The 18606-nt window shown below is 37.2% G+C and overlaps 1 protein-coding gene across 24 annotated transcripts in view; it reads left to right on the top strand.

Moving 5' to 3' along the window:
• The window catches only part of TNRC6B (trinucleotide repeat containing adaptor 6B), a 148986-nt gene that overhangs the window by 73536 nt on the left and 56844 nt on the right, over positions 1-18606 (top strand). For 23 of the 24 annotated variants that reach the window (XM_075050851.1, XM_075050839.1, XM_075050840.1 and 20 more), the window contains one exon: positions 15630-15717. In XM_075050851.1, the coding sequence (XP_074906952.1) occupies positions 15630-15717 (88 nt within the window). Of the gene's footprint in view, positions 1-11937; positions 12239-15629; positions 15718-18606 lie in introns of those variants that run through there. The other variant, XM_075050856.1, reaches the window with a different exon arrangement.

Genomic DNA, 18606 nt, shown 5'->3' with positions numbered 1-18606 from the left:
GTATGAATGGTGGTGTGCATCTGATTTTAAAAGCCATCTAAAGGAGACAGCTGATTTGATTGAATTTATCAAGGTAACTTTTATCACTGTTTAAATCTTCATATAAAAGTAGGGAGGGAAGAAGTTTATGTTAGTTTGTATATTGTAAAGAGTGTATCTTAAAATGCATGCCAAAGTTGATGTGTGACAGGACAGTCTGTTTTAATTCTACACTTGAAGTGGTAAATGTATTTAAGCTTTTTTTGCTGTGAAACACCTGGCTTAATTTAGCACTGCTGTTTCACCGGATTTTATTATTTCATCATCTGTAATTACCCTATAAGGCAACAAATACTGAATAGTAGCCTTATAAAATAGGGTGTTTTAGTGATACAGCATTTACAGCATCTCTGTGGTGCTGGCATGGCAAGTCCTGACTGTATTGTCATCTACAGTGGAATCTTGATGACCTTAAGTACAACCACGATCTGTAACAGTACAGTTCTGATTCCTTTCTTTGTATAGATATGATCCTCTGTGACTTAAGGAGTATGTCTTAAAAGTGTGGGAATACACTGCAACACAATTAGACATTTTGCATGGGATATCCATTATACATAATACTAGATAAAAGCTAGGGATCATCAGCTTTGTGTATATAGTAAAACTCTATTGAGAACTAAGTGCACTGAAAAATGGTTTTGACTGATCATTAGAACCAAAGCATGAACTTGGAAATACTGTATTGTAACAAAAGGATCACACACCTGTGCTTTTCCAGAGTTGGAAAATTACTTGCCTAATGGTTATGTCTGTAGTAGATCTGTTTGTGTGGAGAGTGTACGCTCCTACCACTGTTGATGTAAAGCTTCTGTGGCTGCAGACTAAAAGGTTCCTCTCTCTTTGTTTCCAAGTACATTTGGACACATCTCAGCAGTATTTGATCTTGAACTTGGTCATACTTCTAAGTGGTAATGAGTTGATAAGGATCTTCAAGACCTTTTTGCTGAAGGTTGGATGACTAGTTTCACACAGGAAAACTCAGCAACTTTTGGGCTGTTGATTACCAAAGAATTACTGGGGGTGGGAGGTGGAACACCATTTATTGAAGCCTAGCTGTTAAATCTCATCAGTCCTCTGTTGAAGGCATAATGCTTCAATGATAACATAAACTATGTTAACTAGCTGTTGTCCCATGTAAGAGGGAAGAAAAATGGCTTCATGCGATGAAAGCTGTGTATCAAATACAATACTGAATTGTTCTCTGGTTTTGTGCTGTAAGAGAACTTGAGATAAAATTATAATAGAGATACACACCTTCATTGCCCAGAGAGTAAGTTTCTACTGCCAGATTATGTCCTTTTGAAAGGGTAAAAAAAAAAAAAAAAAAAAAAAACAAAAAAAACAAAAAAAACCCAAAAAAACCACCAAAAAACCCCCAACAAAACCACTAGATCCAGACATTCATTCTGTAGTCAGAAGAAAAACACACTTTGTAATTTAAAACACAAAACAAAAAACCTGTTTTTCATTTGGCCAACTCTTTGTCAGCCTTCACTGAATCTTGTTATTTTGGTGGGAAGTAAAACTTGTGCTTGAGCTGGTTTTAAAAAAAAAAAAAAAAAAAACACCAAAAACCTAACAAAACCCCAAAACGTTGCTGGGCTGAAATATGAATTACACAATTTTTCATTTAATTTCTGTATTGACATTGTAACAACAAAGTTCCCTTTTCTAACACAGGGTTCACTGTGAAGTTAATTTGCAAGTGTTTTTAGTGCAACTTGATTTGTTTTGTCTTATGTAGAAAACAGTAGTCTTTCTCCAAAGCAAAAGTATTTTTTGCAGTCATATTAATGTCAGATTCTCAAACGGTTTAAAAAGGAATTTTTGTAGGAGTTCAGAGCTTTGTCACCTTTTGGGGTCTTTTTGGTAGGCTAACGGGAATTTAAAAAAAAATGGAAAAATTAATCTCACTCCTGTCATTAAAGTCAGCAAATGTGTCAGCACATATAAGCAAATTGACTTCAGTATGTTTTAGCATGGTTGGCTTTCATACTAGAACTGAGTGTTACAGATCAGTGTCTCATGATAGTTATGATCATTGGAAAGAGTAGATAATTGTAAAGTAGTAATGTTTGTGGCAGGTAAACCGTGGACATGTTAAGTTGTAAGATTACTGGAGTACTTGATGAAGTGATGACTACAATATAGTTTGCTGAAAACATATATAAAGGTTATTTCTTTTGGGAATGGATATTGAGTTCTTAAATAGGTATTTTGTTTCCTTAATTACTGAGGTACATGATTGAATATTAAGAAGTAGCTTACTTTTCATTTGTGGGGTCAGAATTCATATTTGAATTGTGTCTCAGCTTGATATTACTTGTTAATTTTGTAAAAGTGCCAAAGACTATCACACTCATACCTGTCTCCTCTAAGGAAAGTTACCAGTCAGGAAAAACAGAATTTTACTAAAAATTTCATGAGAACTGTTTTCTGTGTTTGGAGGAAACCAAACTTAGTATCTTCATGAGAATGCTGCCTGAAATTTAGTGTCATCTTTGCAGGACTGAGCATGACCAAGGCTTTTATAGTAATGTATTCACTGTTCACATCACATTTGGAGTGTTAATTATGTCCTTGTTTCTAATGGAGTGCTCCTTAATGGCAAGAGCCATTTATTCTCCATACTGCTGACTTGTCCTATGACTTTGAACATAGGTTATTTGTTCTTTGCTTGGGTTTACTCATGTGCAGAATTAAGTTTTACATACTTCTTAGTGTTGTTGCAATGCTTAATTAATATTTATAAAGACCTTTGACATCCTGTGATGAAAGGAGCTGTGCAAGTGTTCAGTAGTGGTATTATTTTATTAGTGAAAATACAGGAGGAGTCAGGAGGATACCAGTTTTTAATTCAGAGTGAGCAATGGAGTCATTCTGTAACCTTGAGCAGGTCATGCAGTCGCTTGTTTTGTAACATACCCTGGGAAAGTGCTGGGTTGTGGGGTGTGTGTTACTATATGTCATCCTTCCCTCCCCCAAGTCAATGCAAAATTAAAAAAAAAAAAAAAGTATTAACTCCACTGAGCTGCTAAACATAGCTGGTATTTCTTAAGGAAATATATCATTAAAAGTAGCAGAGGGTGAGAGGGTATTGGATGTACCAGTTGCATTTTAGAGTCAGTATGAGAACTTGAACATGTGTTATCTAGTCATAGACCAGACTGAATTTTGCTGGTTGCAGATCTCTTTCTCATTCAAGTTCATTATATACTGTGCTTAACTGCAACTTCACTGTGAAGTGAGTGTATATAATCCTTATTGCATTCTAAGAACTCGCTTACTAATCCATGGTATTTAGCTGGTAAACAAGTTCTTACTTCAGACTGAGTACTGTCTGTATTTGAGCTTTGTGATTGCCAAGATTGATAATCAGCTCTTATAGCATCTAGTATTTGGCTATTACATAACAATATACATAGCAGTCTCTTGTGTGGTTTTTCCCTCATCTGACAGAGGAGGGTTATGATTATACACTGTCATTAAAATTATAAGATACCGATCAACTTTTGAAAAGTATACATCTGTTTAAGACTTAGCCAGCTAACCATTTGTCTAATTATATAAGGCGCAATAGCATTAAATGAAGTTATCTGCCATGCTTCATGCATGCAAATACACGGTTTTGGTTTTTTGTTTTCTGCAAGATGCTACATTTGCATTGTACTCATTGCACAAAACACATAAATATGGTTTAAAACAAGGGGCTTCAAAACTTAAAGTGCTTTAGGAAGGAACCAACTGGCCCAAGGAAGTGTTGAGGCATAGCTGAGTGCAAGTGCTGGTTTGTGCATGTGCATTATGGTGGATTCAAATTGAAAGCACCTGGATCTTTGTCCTGTTTTATTCCAGTCTGCTTGTACAGCTTGTTCCTGGGTTTTTTTTACTTGCCTTTAGTCCTGCTTCAGCTCTCAGTTCAGCTGGCATAAGGATGAAGAGGAATAGTTTTGCCTCTACTGAGGATAAACCATAGTTTGTAGTCTTCAAGAACAGCAATTGGGGGAGGGGGGGAGAATTCTTCATATAACCCTAGTTATAAGCCTTAATTTATGGAGCATGCTTAGTAATAATGGAATATCAGGAATTTACCTGCCCAGCTCCAGCTGAATATACTGAACATACACAGATAGATTTGTTTGAAGAGACAGTAATTTGGCAAGATTTACACAGCGTTTCCCAGACCTGCAAAATATGTTACTTACTTTTCCTTCTGCCTTTAATTTAGGTTTCCTGATATGGATCATGATGGTCCTGAAACTTTGTAACTGAATATTTGCAGGAAGTAGCTGAATGAATTTTCTTACCTGTTAAAAATAAATATTGCCGCAGGCAATAACTGGAGTAGAGAATACAAACCTTGTATACCTTTGCCAAGAAAATCTGAGCAAGCTCTAAGAGTTGTTTTTTTTAACGTATTAGAAGTTCAAGCAGCCTTAACTTGCTGGTTCTTCCAGCTTGGCCTACAACAGATGAATAATAACTTTGTGTGGAAAACCTTGTTCTTAACTTCCCACTGATAAAATTAAATACATTCTTGCTTTAGTATTTTGATTTAGTATAATTAAAATAATGACTTACAGTTTGATAAATGTTATTTTCATTACTACAGTGCCCTGAAGCACTGTATATGGAAAATTTTACAATATTATACAGATCTGGAGGTATGTAATGTGCTTGTCAGGCTATTAATTAACATGCATAAAGTGTTTTGGTTTTTATAGCAAGTGAATTTAGAGTGTTTCTTTGGAAACTGAATAAAAGTAAACAATCAGATCACTTATAAAATGAAGTATAAATTATACCATTCTGATGCTGTGAGGGTATCCTTATAATATCTCCAGGCAGGTAGAATTCCAAGCACCCTATCATTCAGTAGAAGCTGCTTTTAAGCAGCATGCTTCTGTCTGGGGGGCATGGGGAGGTGTTTCAGTGATTTAACTGTCACTAAATAGGAACTGCTTCACTTGTACATATATTTCAATTTTTTTCTTGATCTCTCCTGAATTGCCATACCACAAAAGTTAGTAAACCTCCAATATTTTAAAGTGTGTTAAACTACAGCAATAATGCTGTGTAATGTGGTGTTATCTAATGTTTTTTTTTTTTACTTCCACCTTCCCCTAAAATTGTCTTGTATCTCCAGGTAGTTTGGATCTTTACCAGGCTGGGTTTTAGGTCTCTCTTTTTTATGGCTGAGAAACACAAATATTAAAATGTCAGTCATAGTCCAAGAAATGTTAAAGTGTGTTTTAAATGTAACAACTCCTGTTGTCAAAGATTCTGTATGATCCAGTTTCTTACTGTCTACAAGGCCTGTGCTGGTGCCACAAATGATGCTCTGGCAGAAAATGTTTCGTTTAATTAAACTATGTTATACTTTTTCAGAATTCTTTCTGAAATGTCACATTCTGACATTAAAACAAATGTCATAATTGTTGTGCATACTGTGGCATAGTTACCATAGCAAATAGATTAGTTTCTTGGGACTTTTTTTTGTGTTAAAATACAATTCTATTCTTGGCATTTAAGACAGAAGTTTGTAATCTTAAGAAGCTACAGAGCTGCTTTTGTTAAAATTAAGTTTACACCATAGTCAGGAGCTAGCATTTGTTTTTTAACTGCAGTCAGAAGATTAACAGTAAACAGGGGGTTTTTTATAGCACTTCTCATATATTCCTACAAGAATGCGTTATTAAGGTGGCAGTAACGCTCGTCAACTTCACTTGCATCACAATTTGTAACCAGTTCAAAGCCCCAGTGAGGCATTGGTAAAGCTGCCAGTAGAGCTTTGAGCTTGACTTGTGGAGTCGATCTGGCCTGCACCATGCAGTGGTGTACTGATACAGACCCCTGAAGCAGAAGGTAGCTCATTTAGGGGTTTCTGTGGCAGTTCTTCTGCAGAAGACATATCTGTAATTATTTTCCTGTTCACTGGACCACTAAGTACAGAAATACTTGTTCATTCTACTCTAAGGTAATACTTTTTTTTGAAAAACGATTCCAGAGCTGGATTGCCAGAGTCAGTGATACAAAGTCCACTGGCAGCTGGGCAGTATGGTACCCCGTGGGAGTCAGTGCTGGGTGAATAATGTTCAACGTCTGTATTAATGACCTGGTCAGTGGGATGGAACGTACCCTCAGCATGTTCGTAGATGGTCGTAAACTGGGCTGAGTGGTTGACACCTCTGGAGGTTAAGACTGCTGTTCAGGGGGAGCTCAGTAGGCTGGAGAAAATGGTCTGACAGAAACCTCTTGAAATTCAACAAATGTAAATGGAAAATACTACACCTGGGGCAAAATAACCCTGTGCTATAGCATAGGTTAGGCATCCACTGATGAGAAGGTAGCTCTGCAGAAAAAACACCCAAAGGTCCTGACAAAGAAAAGGTAGAATGTGAATCGGCAAGGTGTCTTTGCTGTTAAGAAACCAGCTACGTGCTGGGCTGTATTAGCAAGGCTATAGCCAATGGGGTCAAGAGAAGTGATTCTTCTCTATTCAACACTTAGAAGCCCACCCTTGACATACTATGTCCAGTTTGGGCTCTCATACAGGAAAGAGGCTGACATTAAATAGCCACTAAGACGATTAGTGTTCTAGAGCACATCTTGCACTAGGAGAGGCTGAGAGAACTGGATTTATTCAGCCTTAGAAGGCTAAGGGGGTAATGTTACTGCTGTCTTCAGCTGTCTAATGGGAGGCTATAGAGCTGGACTCTTCCTGAAGGTGGTGCGCAGTGACAAAACAAGAGACGGCAAACACAAGTTGACGAAAAGAAATTCTGAGTATATATTGGGGAGAGGCAAATGCAATGGGTATAGTTTAAAAAAAAAAAAAAAAATACGTTCTGCACAGTGGTAATAGTCTCTGTCTTGGGGATACTCTGAACGTGACTAGGTCCTGAGCAACCTGCTTGATGATGGCTCTGCTTTGAGTGTGGGGTTAGACCAGACTGCAGGTGACTTCCAGAGGTCCCTTCAATCAGAATTTGTGATTCTGATGGTGAGACCAGTAAGAGTATCATGTATCTAGCACAGAAAGCGTCACTTAGTTCCAAAAGATGAATTGGTTTAAAAAAATTTAAAAAGAAAAAATTAAAAAAAAACCCAAACAAACTGGAAAGGACAGTTTAAGGAAAACTGTGTAACTCTTCTGTTAGTTTTTAAATGAAAGGATTTTTTTCTCCTGATAGGCAAACCATTTGAGATTATGGAACTGATAGAGTTTACATCTCTTAAACTTCTAATACGAAGCAGTACTGGCAAATACTTGTGTATACTGCACTTGCAGACTAATGAGCAATCCTTTAACTGACATCTGGCACTTTTCCCAGATAGCCTGTGTTTATTTCAAACCCCATGTTGTATGACGAAGTAGGACTCTTGAAGTATTTCTATATTCACAGTGAGGTAGGTAAAGTGTTCTTTTTGGATGGTGTAGCGAAAAGAAGTCTTTCGCATGCAAAAGGAAAGTTCAGCAGCAGCTCCCTCAGCGTGGTCATCTGTCCAGAGCTTTGATAGCCCCCACCCACCCATAATTGCAGAAATGAAAGGACTTCACTTAATGGAAGGTACAGAGAAATATTTTGCCAGGTAGTCTGTTGTCTTATCTGCTGAAAGTATGGCTTAGCAAGAATTAGGGGTTGAAAGAGTACATATTACCAGGATAGATCACTTGTAGTAGAACAGAGATCTCAACTGTACTTCTTGAGGATTGCCAGCTCCTCCCTTGTCAAAAAAACTTGTTTCTCTCTAAGCCTGTAGCAGAGACAGGTTCTTCGTTGATATTTTATTGTGGTAGCTGGTATCCATTTACTGTTGCATATTCATTTGTTATGCATTCATTTACGTATTTTTTGTGGCTTTCAGAACCACAAAAATATTTTTCTTGGTGAACAGGTGTAGATAGTAGACCTTTTTACATGTGTGAATAGTTTTGAGAGGAAAATAAGGTTATTTGATAATCAGTAAAACCTTGAAGTCCTGAATAGAACTGTGTCTTGCTGAATGAATGTTCTGATAAAACAGATAAATTACTGGACATCCTAATTACAAGCAGATTTCTAACTGAATGTTTTGCTGATCTTGGGCTATTTTTACCACATTTCACAATTCTCTAAACACACTTTATCTGTGTCTGGTATGCATGAGTGCTCATGCTATGAAATAATAATTACTGATCTGTAAGGGCTCTGAAGCATTTGAAGACTGCAGTAGGGGAGAAAACTCACTCAGTTCTTACATTCTGGAATTTTGGCTATAGCTCTCCATTTCTGTAAAACTTCCCTTTTTATCAACTGTGGCTAACATCTGGAAACTTTAGATCGTACCTGGAAGTCATTCTTTTAATGTATGTAAGTGATACAGCTGGAAAGAGTAATTCTATAAAAGGAGTGCAAGCAAGAAATATGGAATAATAAGAACATTTAAGTTCTGTGGGTTTTGTTTTTTGGTTTTTTTTTACACAATCCAAGGTTTTCTTATTAACAGGAGACTCTTAAAACTGAAGTTGACACCCCCCCCCCCTCCCAAAGCAGTTGCTGAAGGGTTGAGAACAAACCTCCATATTTATGAGTGTTTGTTGTTGTATTGCAGGGCTTATACTGTCCAGTTCTTTAAAGTAAACAGCCCTTTATGGTCAGAGCTGTTTTCATTCTAGTATGTAAATCATTGTGCATATAGAGAGAGAATACACCACAAAGGATTAATCTTATCCTATTAACAAGTCTTAAGTCATAAGGAGTCTTTCTCTAGAAAAGCACACTTTTAGTGAAGTCAGTGTGCCGATGTTTTAAAGTTGGGTTTTTTCTACAGCAGCTTCAAATTACTGATGTTTTGCTGCGATAAAGGCATATCAGTTGTTCCAGATATGCTATTTAAAGTAAGCAAACTTTTTGCTGTGACGCTGTTTTGGTTTTCAGCCAAAGAGAAGAAAAAAGCAGCTTACTCTAACTCCTTGACGAGCAATAATCTTTTGCCTTTTGAAACCACTGCTTTACAGAGCATTTCTAAAACCACACTTTCTAAAGTCTTTTCATTTAATCCATGGTGAAGTGTATATTGTCTGTGTATAAAATCTGCAGCTTGCCCTGGGGAGGGGCAGGGGGTGACACACTTTTGTTATTGTCTTACACGTGTTATGCTATGAACATACATGTTACAAATACAAAAGTTTTAATTTCATACTCCACTGAAGAGCTGAGTTCGGATATCTTGATTTCACTTTCATTCAAAAAGTGTGGGACAATCGTCCTTTTACTAACTGGTTGATTTTAAACTGCATAGTTTATCCCTTGCTTCAATGTTTCAGTTGTTCAATGATGCTGTAAACTTAAGTCTTATTTGAAACAAACAAGTAATTTCCTTTTTTTTCTCCTTGAAATTTTTATACTCTGGATCTTCAGGGGTGCTATTCTGAAGGATCAGGTTTTTTTCCTTATAAACATCAGAAGTCATTTGGCCTAAAATAATTTCATACTCCATTTTTGTCAGTTCAGCCTAAAAACTGACTTTCTAAATGGCTATCTCTTATTTAACTAGCTTTTGTATGGCTTACATCTGTCTAGTTTATGCATGTAAGCATTGCTTAACAAGAAAGGTGGCTGTGATGTTCTGCATTTTAACATTTTTTTATAAAATGAATTAATCCCATTTTGAATCTTTTGATCAGTAAGATCATAACTCTTTACACAGCTTAGTCTTTTGGAAGTAATTTTACCTTTAGAAATTTAGGGTCTGACAACCCTGGGATTTATCCCATGCTGTGTTACGTCTTGCTTCTGTTTGATGTTCTGTTTGAATGTGCTGGAGCACACTTGCGTGTTCAGACATGCCATACTCTTCTCATGCTGTTGAAATAATGGAGCGTGTCTATTAAGTGGGATATGTTGAATGGAAGTAGAAGTAAAGCTAAATATTTCTATACTCCAGTAGCAGTGCATTTAATTTTGCTTCATTTTTAGTCTCTGACATCAGCCTCCTGATACGATTTAAAAGCTTTCATCCACCTTAAGCATTCGAAGCAGGAGACTGCCAGTATTCTTTGCTGCAGCAAGAAGGGCTTGCACCTCAAGGTGCAAGAACTCATTTGGGAGTTTGTAGTATGCTTTTTCTTCATTGCTCATTACCCTTCGTTCTAATCAGCTTATGCTTTTTAATGTATTTATATATAAGTACTCTTACACTAGAGGATTGTACCAATAAAGCCCCTGTTACAGTTAGGAGAATTGCACAGATGCGGGTGACGATGCTCAGGTCACAAATGCAGAGTATGGGATAAGGGACTAACAGTCCACAGGAAACATTCTCCTTAATATATTAGAACAATGTAGGAGTCTGTTTCAAAAGGAAATACGCTCCTTTTACTGGTAGATCTTTTTGTGATACAATTTATAGAGTTTTAACTGGATGCTGTGTGGAGAGGTGTTGCGATAAAATAAGGTGCAGTTTCATTCAATTGCAACCAATTTAACATGCTCCTTTGAAAGGAGAAGATTTCTTGCTGCTTATGCACACTACTTCTGGTGTTTGTCTGATAATACTCTAAGCTAATTCCATTTACAAAATGGGGCAAATGGTCCAGGTGAGTTTTTCACTTGAATTTGCTTGCCCTACAATCAGCTGTGTTCCAGAGAAGGCTCAAGCAAGGGAAGGGCAGGGACAGAGCTTGATGAAGAGAAGTGAAGTGGAAGAATATGAAACCTCCTTCTCCAGTGACAGCAGCAAGCTGTTCATGAAATAGCAGTGTTGAAGACAGCTTACTTTTCTCTAAGAGATTTTGTCCCTGTTTAGATTGAGAGGAGCTTTTGCCTTGGAAGCATACCTGGCCTTGAGCTTGTTAGAAAGGTTGTTTTTAACACATCTGAGACACCAGTGTGTGATGCCTAATTCTGCTGGTATCCAGGCTGTATAATTTATCAAAATACTGAGGAAACTTACAGAAATGCTGAGAAGCTAGATGCTTGTAGTTAGAGTTCACTGGAAATTCTTCTTGCTTCAAATCTTGATTGAAGTTGGATACCTTACTGTAGATTAAATTTCTGGTTTAGTCCCTCAAGCTTTGAGTCTTTTCACCTATTTCTAAACAATTAGAAACATATTTGTGGTCTGGTATTTTTGGATCACTAGAGGCCTGTCTAAGAAAGAGTTAGTTAATAGCTCAAGTGCTGCCTTGTAAGTGAGACTGGTCTATGCATGCAAATCATTATCTCACATAAGGTGATGGCCTTTAGCTCTGGCTAGTTATGGCTAAAGCCTTTAGGGAAAATTTAATGTTTGTTAATGTGATCTTGTAGCTGCATAGATAAAAGCTTGTTCTATTAAAGTGCTGCTGATCCTACAAGTTTAGTTTCGGAATTCCCTGTATTCTGGAAGAAGGTACAGAACTTGGCTCACAATTTGAAAGCAGATTTGTAATTCATCCTATGCTTATTACAATGCAGAGACTAGGATGCACCTGTGGAATTTTACTGTCACTCCTGTGTTGTGTTATAGTATAGCTAAACCAAGTGAACTGTACTGAAAGAAAGTAAAGCATGGGGTCAAGAGGAGGGAAGATGACACAGTAATGGCATCTAGTCCACATCTTTACATATGAGGAACTTCCAAACACTGTTACACTGTTGTCCTATAGCCCTATGGAAGGAACTGGGAGTTGCATACACTGAAGTGCCACTCCTGAGTTTCTAGGAATTTTCATTTCTCACATTTTAGTTATAATTTTTGTGCCATTTTAGTTTGAGGGTGACTTTATAGGGTTGTGGGGGTTTTGTGTAGACTAATAGTCTGTGTGGTGCTTTATCTCTACCTATCAAAGCATGTTGACAGCAGATAGTGTGTAATACCTAGTACGTCATCTTGTCTCACAGTTAAGTTTGTGATAGCAAGAACTTTGAAGACAGCTTCTGTCCTCTACCTGTGCCTCAAGCCTATCTGTTGTGAGAACAAGTCTTTTTAAAATAGCTTTCTGGAAAAATGAATATTGGGATTTTGTAGGAAATTAACATTTTTCCAAAACTGGTAAATTGTTTTGAACGAGGGCACACTTCTTGAATACCTATTTTTTTTCTTGTTTTCCTGAAATGGCTATCTGTTTTAATAACTTGGACTTAACAAGTATTTTCTATTACTTCTCTAGTTAACTAGCTGAAAAACTTTTTTTTTTTCTTAGCCAGAAGAGGTTGTTATAAGAACTTAGGTAAGTTATTGAGTATACTGCATCATAGCTACTGGGTTGGTTTAGTTTAGTTTTGGTTTTTTATAAATAAAATAAAATTTTGGATTACAGCTTATAGTTTCTCTTCAGTTGTAAGCTGTTAATATGCCTTACTTTAAATACTCGGAATTAAAGATGCTTTTAAAATACTTTTCAGTAATGTTGATTCTAAGATTTGTGGGAAATATTGAAGTGCAGTTAGGTCATATTTTTAAGATGGACATATGCTTTCTTGAAGAAAGCTAGATAGAGTAAAAAGCTGGCTGCTGTTTGCTATTTAGCAAACTTCCTCTTCAGGGTTGTGGTGTGTCCATGTACCCTTTACTACTTGCTGGTAACAAAAAACGGAACCACACCCCATTGTATGACTCTAAATTCACTCCTTTGGAGTTGATGGATTTTCTCCCCATGTTGATCTTGTCAATTTAAGCAGCTGGCTGCTGGAATGTACATGATGGACCTCCCAGTTCCCTTGACCAGATCTGGAAGGATTATCTTTTAGCTAAGGAGAGAAGGTTAATAGGCAATCTTGGCTTCTGAATGAATCAATGAGGTGCTTGAAAACTCTGTGTTAAATTTATCAGAACACTTAACACTGCAAGTTAAGTTTGTGTTTAACAAGCCTCTTGTGTATGACTGAAAAGGGAAACCATTGATTACAAAACTTCAGGTATTAGTGAAATGCATCAAAGAGTGAAAGTGGGAAGATGGCAAGTGTGATACCCAAAATGGCAATAAGCTATTCCACCTTCCACCATCCTCCAAATCAGTGAAGTTTCAACGTAGTGGTACATTGTTAGCGTGTCTATAGCATCAATTCTTGCTCTGTCATTTGTAGAGTCTACATGCTTGTGAGGTTTCAGTTACACTTTGCCAGGAACTTTATGGTCTTGTACGTGTGATGCAGCCCAAGTGTTCAAATAGATCCCTTCCACCTCAGTACAACTTAGGTGTGTGGTTATATGAATTCAAGCCTAAATTACTAAGTATTGATTATTGCTATATTGTAGTTGTTGATGATATGCCCAGTGGAATATTAAATGCACACCTCTACTAAAAGAGCAGAAGAAGGGAGGTCATCATGCAAAACAAAGGGCTTCTCTGCAGCCTTAGTACCGTAGATCCTTGTCTGTGTATGTCTGAAAACAAGGCAGTAGCAGTAGCAATCTCCCTGTCCTGAACTTACCACAAAGACAGATGACCATAACTAGGTGTCTACTTTCAGGCTATAGATCTTCTATCCTTGGCTCCTTTTACTATTAGTGCTACATGTTGTTGTAAGCCATAGCTTCAGCTTTGATTGTGAATATGACCTTTTCCTCATTCTTTTCTATTCCCTGCTCTTCAGCTCACAAAACTAAGGAAGGTGCTTTTAAGTAGAAGGCTGTCTGTGTGCCAGGCAGTTACTGGAAGTCATTTTGTATTTTGATCCTACCCTTTTTCAGCAGCTCTTTTAAGACAGCTCTTAAACTTTTGCCTGCTGCCAGAAAGTTTTTTGGAAATAGTATACCTGTAGCTGGCACTACAGCCCAAAAGGCACATGTAGCTTGGCAGTACAAAAGTAGTACAAACCTAAATTGAGGTTATAGTAACTCTGAAAGATGATGGTGTCACTGGAGAGCATTTTCATATTGCTTACAATCTGTGGCTCAAAGAAAAAGGAAAACTTTGTCTCAATGCCATGACAGACAATGCGAAGTATACTAACCTCCCCTGTGCTTCATGCTGTGTGCTGTTAGTAAAACTGAAAAACCTGCAGGGCTTTTGCTTGCCGGAGTTTAGGACTGGGACGTATGCTGTGCAGAAAAGAGCAAGAACTGGCTCAAGCAATACCAGAGTGCATAAAACCCTGTTCTGTATGATGTGGAATGCTTGCTTCAAACTTTGTTAAATGCAGACTTAACTTGCCATTACATGTGAATTGCATTTGGTAATAACCTCAGGATGTTGCTGTTAAGGACTCATCTTGCCCTTATCCATTTTCTCTGTCCATGAAGGAGAGCTGAACTTTAGGAAACCAGGAAGACATTTTATTACTGTGCATAGAATCTTTTCTCTTTAAGAGAGTTCTTTGAAGTCCTCAATCAGGAAGTTCTTAACACATAACTTCTCAAAATATTTTTGTAGGAATTGATTAGTTATGTAAATGTCTCTTTGTACACTGGTGTGGCACTATCCAGTGAAAATGCAAACAAAAATATTACCTGTACCATATAGATGCAATGGAGGAAAAAGGTTGAGTGATGTGACAGCAAAGCCAACACAACTCTAAGCTTTTTAAACTGTGGTCAAAAAAGAGCTTTGATTTGTTCATAAATACAAGAAAGAGTTCAGTACAATTATAAACTCCAGTTTTGTTTATAAAGCTGTTCTGGTTTTTATAAAATCTTGTTCTGAAAGATCATGGGTTATACTTGTTAGTTGTTTCCCATTTGTAAAGTACACAACTCTGGTCTCCGATCCTACCCCTCATCTGTCAGATCATCTTTTTACATTAATTGTCTTTGTCTTAATCTTTCTCTATAGAAAGAATTACTCCAAGTGAGCTGAAAACATGATCTTAAATTTACTTTTAAGGAGATGAAGAGAATTGGTTAAGGAAAATGTGATTCACCATAGAAACAGCTCAGCCAATAGCATATGTGCAGTAAATTAACCATTTTCTGGTACTTTCATATTTGGTATGAAACATAGCAACAAGATGGTAGCTTGACAACAATAGCAGCTGCACATATTTTTCTTCCTTTTTTGAAAGAATGTTCTTGTGGAAAAAATAGATTCCCTGGAAAGTAATTTATATTACAAGTTTCATCACAAAAATTCTGTGGGTGGGTACAATAGGCTAGAAATTAAATTAGTGATTTGTATAATAAATTATGGTTTTGATTTGATATGACACTTCTAGTCTCTTAGAAGTGACATAGCTAGAGGCAGTAGAATAATTTCTTCCCCTTGTGAAGATAAATGTCGTATCAGACCAAACCATCTTATGTTAAATTACAGCTTCCCTTTTTTTTTACCTTATGAAAAGATTCATGAGACTGTTCATTAAGTAATAGCACAACCCAATTAAAAGGGTACTTTGGCCAAAATGTCTTGAAGATGTTTTCTAATATTAAACATGTAGATAATTTATATAGGTTACTGCCATAAGAGGCCTGATCCGAATAAAGGAATTTTCCTTTATGCAGCAAGTGGCATGATTGTGGCCACACTGAGCTAGAAGGTGCTTTTCTTATCTCAATTAGACTGAAACCCTCAAATGCAAATGAAGTATGATGATATAGAGGAATCTAGTATCTTGACTTCCTTTCTTGGCTCTTCTTACACAACTTGATTGTGCTCATACCGTTGTTTTTTCATGTTTTGGCAGAGAGAAGGAGCAAGAAAGGGAAGAACAGTTAATGGAAGACAAGAAAAGGAAGAAAGAGGATAAGAAAAAGAAGGAATCTGCTCAGAAGGTAGGTTTTGATATTTGAATTCTTTTATCCAGCTGGAATATAAATAGTATTGGGGGTGGTAAGATGTTAAATTGTTTGTATTTGAGCTTAAAAACTTGATTGTTTAGAGTGGTGCTTCATTGAAGACTATTTTTTGCATCATTTTTCTGGAACTTAAGTGTTTAACTTGAACGTTTCTTCTCCTTAGTTTGTCATATGAAGTAAAAGAAGTTTTTTAATATAAAGTATTGAGTATGAGCTCTCTTGACCTATGCAACTCCTGCTGGTTTTAGGCGTTTGGGGATGGAAATGCTGCTGGGCTTTTGCAATCCTTGCAGTAAAATGGACTAAGTATCTTCTAGAGCAAAAAGATAGCTTTTTTTTTTCACAAGTCTATATGAAATATTTACTACTGAAGGTTCCCTTTTTGCCAAGTATCACTTAAGCTTTACGTTTTCTGTAGCTAGTAGCACTTTTACTGAAGTGTATCAGTTCGAGTCTGAGCCATGGAGAATCTCTAAGTCACTGAAAATTGGGTTTGCTCAGAAAATGGTTTTGAACACTTGGTGTATTAGAAGCTCTCTATTTCACTGAAAATCTAGTAGACTGTCCTAGAAGTTAACTGGACATAGGAACTTGAGTCTCTTGCAGCTTTATCCATGCTTTTTACTGGTAAAATCCTTTCTGTCTGGTTCTGGACTTCCCAGTACAAAACAGATGTAACCATCCTGAGCAGGTCAAGCGAAAGGCCCCTAAGATGACTAAGGGACTGGAGTATCTGACAAATGAGGAGAGGCTGAGAGCTAGGACTGTTCAGACTGGAAAAGAGAAGGCTCAGGGCGATCTGACTAATCACTGTATATAAATACCTTGTGGGAGGGAGTAAAGATGATGGAGGCAGGCTCTTCTCAGTGGTGGCCAGTGACAAGGCACAAGGCATTGTGCAGGAATTGAAATACAGGAAATTCCACTTAATTATAAAAAGACATTTTTTGTGTGTGTGCGTGTATGTGACTGGGCAACCACTAGAACAGGTTTCCCAGAGAGGTTATGGTGCCTCCATCTTTGGAGATGCTCAAAAATGAGTTGGATGTGGCCCTGTGCAATCTGGTTTTGATGACTTTGCTTTGAGTTGGGGAGACTCCTGGGGGTGGATGGGGAACAGGGGTGGGAACTGTGGGCTAGATCTCCAGAGGCTGTCCCTTCCAACCTCAATGATTATGTGAAACTGAGAGCAGAAGGCTTTACTTCCTTTCAGTAGTCTCTGTTTTTCAGTTGCTTGAGTAACAACAGATCCTACAAAAGATCAGACATTACTCTGTGTTAGGTCCTGTAGTTTTCTCCTGAGAATAGCCAGCACCGTTTTCAGTTAAATTTTGGCTATTCCAGGGTCTTTCTAAATCTGGATTTTTCACCAGTTTGAGTCCATTAGTTTAAATTAGGTGTGGATAAGTTGGTGTATTTCTGTTGTTTTTATCCAGCTATTGTGTTGATACATCCCCAGTAATACTGCAAAAGAGCAGTAGCTACAGAATAAGGTTTCTTCAGTGTCTTTTTGCCTTGGTATTGCTTCTGTTTAATGTTCAAGCACAAAAAGTATATGTAAGAACTAAAAGGAGCAGAACCTGGTTAATAAAGACTAGTGACTTGAGGATTATATGCTGATACTCAACGATACAAGAGAAACTTGAAAAGGTTGATAACAGTGCTGTGAGTGTTTGCTGAGGAATTGGTGCTTTGAATACAAAGGAGATTTGCCAGCTTTCCTGTGTGGTCCCTCACCTACTGAGTTATTCAGTGTGATTGAATGTTATGATATTTTGCCAAAATCTTGGGAGGGGTAAACACTAAATAAGTTAATCTCCTAGAGACCAACCTTAACAGTAATACATGGAGATATCTAGGAATAGCAAAGCAGGCAACCAAATGGACAGAACTTAGATGTGTCTGTTCTTAGTGACTGTGGTGGTGTTCACCAAATAAGCAGTAATGATTTGGGGGTGCCTTTTTCAGACAGAGTTTATATAACATGAAACAATTGTTTCTGCCTGGATCTTCTGAAACATAAAAAAATTTAAAAATCACTTCAACAGAGGTTATGCAAGCAAATTCACAGACTAAATTCCTGTGGTTGGTGTCCCAGGGGCTGTTTGGTAGCTTGTCAGAAGGCTGAGTTTGACTCCACCTTCACTGTATAGCTGCTCCTGCCCTGCCAGCGCTTATAGGTTGCCTGCAGAGAGGACAGCTGTAAATCTGAGACAGTGTCACATTTTCTCAGCTTTCATATTCTAGACCAAAAAAGAAAATTAAAAAAAAAAAATCACAAAACCAGATTGTTTTGACTAGGAGAGAGATGCAGTATAGGCAGAAGTAATTGGTTTTGTTTGTTTCTCTAAAGCAAACTGTGGTTATTATGTAGAAATCTTTAAAGATTTGATAAAAAGAGGGTTCTTCCAAGTAGACAAGTTACTCATTTACTGAACATGTTTACTGTTGACCAGAGTAAACCAATCAGCATTACCAGATTGGATTCATTAATAATTTTTTTTCCCCTCTTTTCCTTTAGTAGTGCAGCATGAGAGTCACTTAAGTGCTTAACAGAATTTTTAACTGTGTTACAGAAGAAGATGTAATTTGACGCATAGGGGATTTTTCGTAAGTGAAGTGAAAATTGATGTCTGGCTTGGTACAGACCCAGTTTTGGTACAGGTGCATTTTTAGTGTCTTGGAGACTTTTGGATTACGTAATTCTGTGAAATCGCGATGCTTAAGATCTTGTATTATAGTGAATGTTCCACTTTCCATATTGCAGCGTTCATCTTTGCAAAGTAAATGATGCCATAGCAATTTAGTGCAGTTTGTCTTTTTATTCTTTACCATACAAAGGAGTTCTGGCTTGGTTGGTTTAAA

This window comes from Buteo buteo, chromosome 19 (genome assembly GCF_964188355.1).
Source record: "Buteo buteo chromosome 19, bButBut1.hap1.1, whole genome shotgun sequence".
Taxonomy (NCBI): Eukaryota; Metazoa; Chordata; class Aves; order Accipitriformes; family Accipitridae; genus Buteo; species Buteo buteo.
The sequence above is the reverse complement of the archived record's forward strand: the minus strand, read 5'-3'. Positions and strand labels throughout refer to the sequence as shown.